At 19.4% G+C, this 2,500-nt stretch overlaps 1 protein-coding gene across 1 annotated transcript in view; it reads left to right on the top strand.

Moving 5' to 3' along the window:
* Nucleotides 1-1,876: 1,876 nt before the first annotated feature.
* Phum_PHUM534550 (cysteine dioxygenase, putative) overlaps nt 1,877-2,500 on the top strand; it is a gene marked incomplete at both ends in the record, with an annotated part of 1,054 nt that continues 430 nt past the window's right edge. Inside the window, 2 exons of the mRNA XM_002431485.1 lie at nt 1,877-2,130; nt 2,330-2,373. Coding sequence (XP_002431530.1) covers nt 1,877-2,130; nt 2,330-2,373 — 298 coding nt within the window. The remainder of the gene's footprint in view (nt 2,131-2,329; nt 2,374-2,500) is intronic.

Here is a 2,500-nt window from a genome sequence, read left to right as displayed (position 1 = left end):
CGGAGATTTTTAATTTTTTTTTTTTTTTTTTTTTTCGAACAAGATGGTGGTCGAAATGTATTTAATAATAATAATAATAATAATAATAATAATAATAATGATGATTTTTCCTCGTGTTGCGTTGTGTTATTTCACGTTATTATGACTTATTATTATTATTATTATTATATTTAACTCAAGGCATTTTTTTTTAAAAAAAGAATTTTCTAGATAGGTTTAACCTTCATAACAAGAAGAAGCCCTTTACACAACCCACACACACACACCCACACACACACGACGTCGCGAAGAACAACAACAACAACAACAACAACCATAATAATAATAATAATAATAATAATAATTAATTTTAAAAAAAAAAAAAAGTTTATTTTTAAATACTATTTCTAACTAAACGTTTGTTTAAATCGTACGTTAAAATTTTAATTTATTAATTATTAATAATAATAATAATAATAAAAAGGATAGTAATAGTAATAATAATTATAATAAAAGCGATAGTAATAGTAATAATAATAATAATAATAATAATTTGTAACTGTTTTTTATTTTCAGTGCATTTGTAAGTTTTTTTTTATTATTATTAATTAAATTATAATATCGTACGTGTGATGATTAAATTTTAAATCGTTTGTTTAAATCCGACGACGATACAAAACAAACAAACAACAATTCGAGTTATTTATTTATTTTTTAATAGATTTTATTAACGAGTTTAATAAATAAAAAAAAACAATAAGGGAATAACGTTTTTTCTTTCTTACTCGAAGGTAAATTATAATTTTATTATTTATTTTAATCAATTATTATTATCATAACAATGTATTTATTTATTTATTTATTAATAAATAAATTTATTAACCGGTTTGAATTAAAATTATTATTATTAATATTAACAATCGATAATAATAATAATTTTATTTATATAATAAAATTTGTCGAATTTAAATCCGATAGATTTTATTTAAATCATTTATTTATTTATTTAATTATTTATTATCTACAATAAAATATTTTTATTAACTTTTATCGATTGATTAATAACATTAATAATAATAATAATAATAATAATGATAATGATAGTAGTAGTTCTAGTAGTAATAGTAAAATAATCGTAATTACGCAGTAGAAAAATTTTTATTGCGAACTTTTTTTTCTTTTTTTTTTTTTACGCGAAATTAAAAATTGTTTATTAATTTATTTATTATTATTAGTATTAGTATTATTAATCATCATCATCATCATTATTATTATTATTATTATAAGTAAATAATTTATGTAAGGAAAAAAATTTTAATTTTTTTTGTTTATTTTTAAATTCTAAAATAGGACTAAAAAAAACATTTTTTTTTTTTTTTTTTTTTTTACCGGAGGATTTATTATCATTATTACTATTATTATTTTTATCATCATTATTATTATTTTAAAAAACAAATAATTTATGTTTGGGAAAAAAAAACCGTTAAGTAATTTTTCGATCGAGGTTTTTAATTTTTTTTTTATTTTTAAATTCCAAAAAAGGACTAAAAAAGCGTTTTTTTTTAATTACCGAGGGATTTATTATTATTATTATTATTATTATTATCATTTTTATTACTTTAATAAATAAGTAATTTATTTAAGGGAAAAAATGACGTTAAATAATTTTTGATCGAGGTTATTAATTTTTTTTTTTAAAAATAAAATCACGTCGAAAATGGTAGTACGAAAACATTTTTTTTTAATTACAGGAAGATTTATTTATTATTATTATTATTATTATTATTATTATTATTATTTTGCCGTTTGGGGAATGGGTCATAACGTTTGAGAAAAATAAAGAAACGTTGGTATATATATATTTTTTTTACATTTCAGTCGATATTAACATCGCAAAATGAAAGTAGAACCACTTCAAGGTGGAGATGGTAGTAAAATTGAATTATGTATTGACCCGAAAACAAACGACGAAAACGAAGATGGTTCCTCATCGGATATATGTAAGGCGTCATCATTGCAAGATTTAATATCAAAACTTTATAAGGAATTTGATAAGGATGTTGTTAACGTTGATTACATAAACGAATTGATGAGTTCCTATAAATCAGTGTCGCACGAGTGGAAAAAATACGCTAAATTCGATAGATACAGGTGATGACGAAAACAACATCATTATTATTATTATTATTATTATTTACCTTTTAAAAAAAAAAATAATAAACCTTGTTTATCATCCTATCATCATCATCATCATCATCGAAATAATAATTAAAATTTATTATTTATTGTTTGTTTATTTAAATTTATTTTTTTTTTTTTTATAATCTCAATAATATTTATTTAATAGGAGAGTAAAAGGTTTAAACCTTTCGAATGATAATAATAATCACATTAGTAAATAATTAATATGTAGAGATTAATAATAAAAAAAAAAAAAAAAAAGTTTTTTTTATGTGTTTGATCCTGATAAGCTTACAATCGAATCTGTTGCCATGTACAACTAACTCGACACGTATTTTCT

Source organism: Pediculus humanus, genomic scaffold, assembly GCF_000006295.1.
Source record: "Pediculus humanus corporis 1103172108289 genomic scaffold, whole genome shotgun sequence".
Classification (NCBI taxonomy): Eukaryota; Metazoa; Arthropoda; class Insecta; order Psocodea; family Pediculidae; genus Pediculus; species Pediculus humanus.
This window is presented reverse-complemented; position numbering and strand designations above follow the sequence as displayed.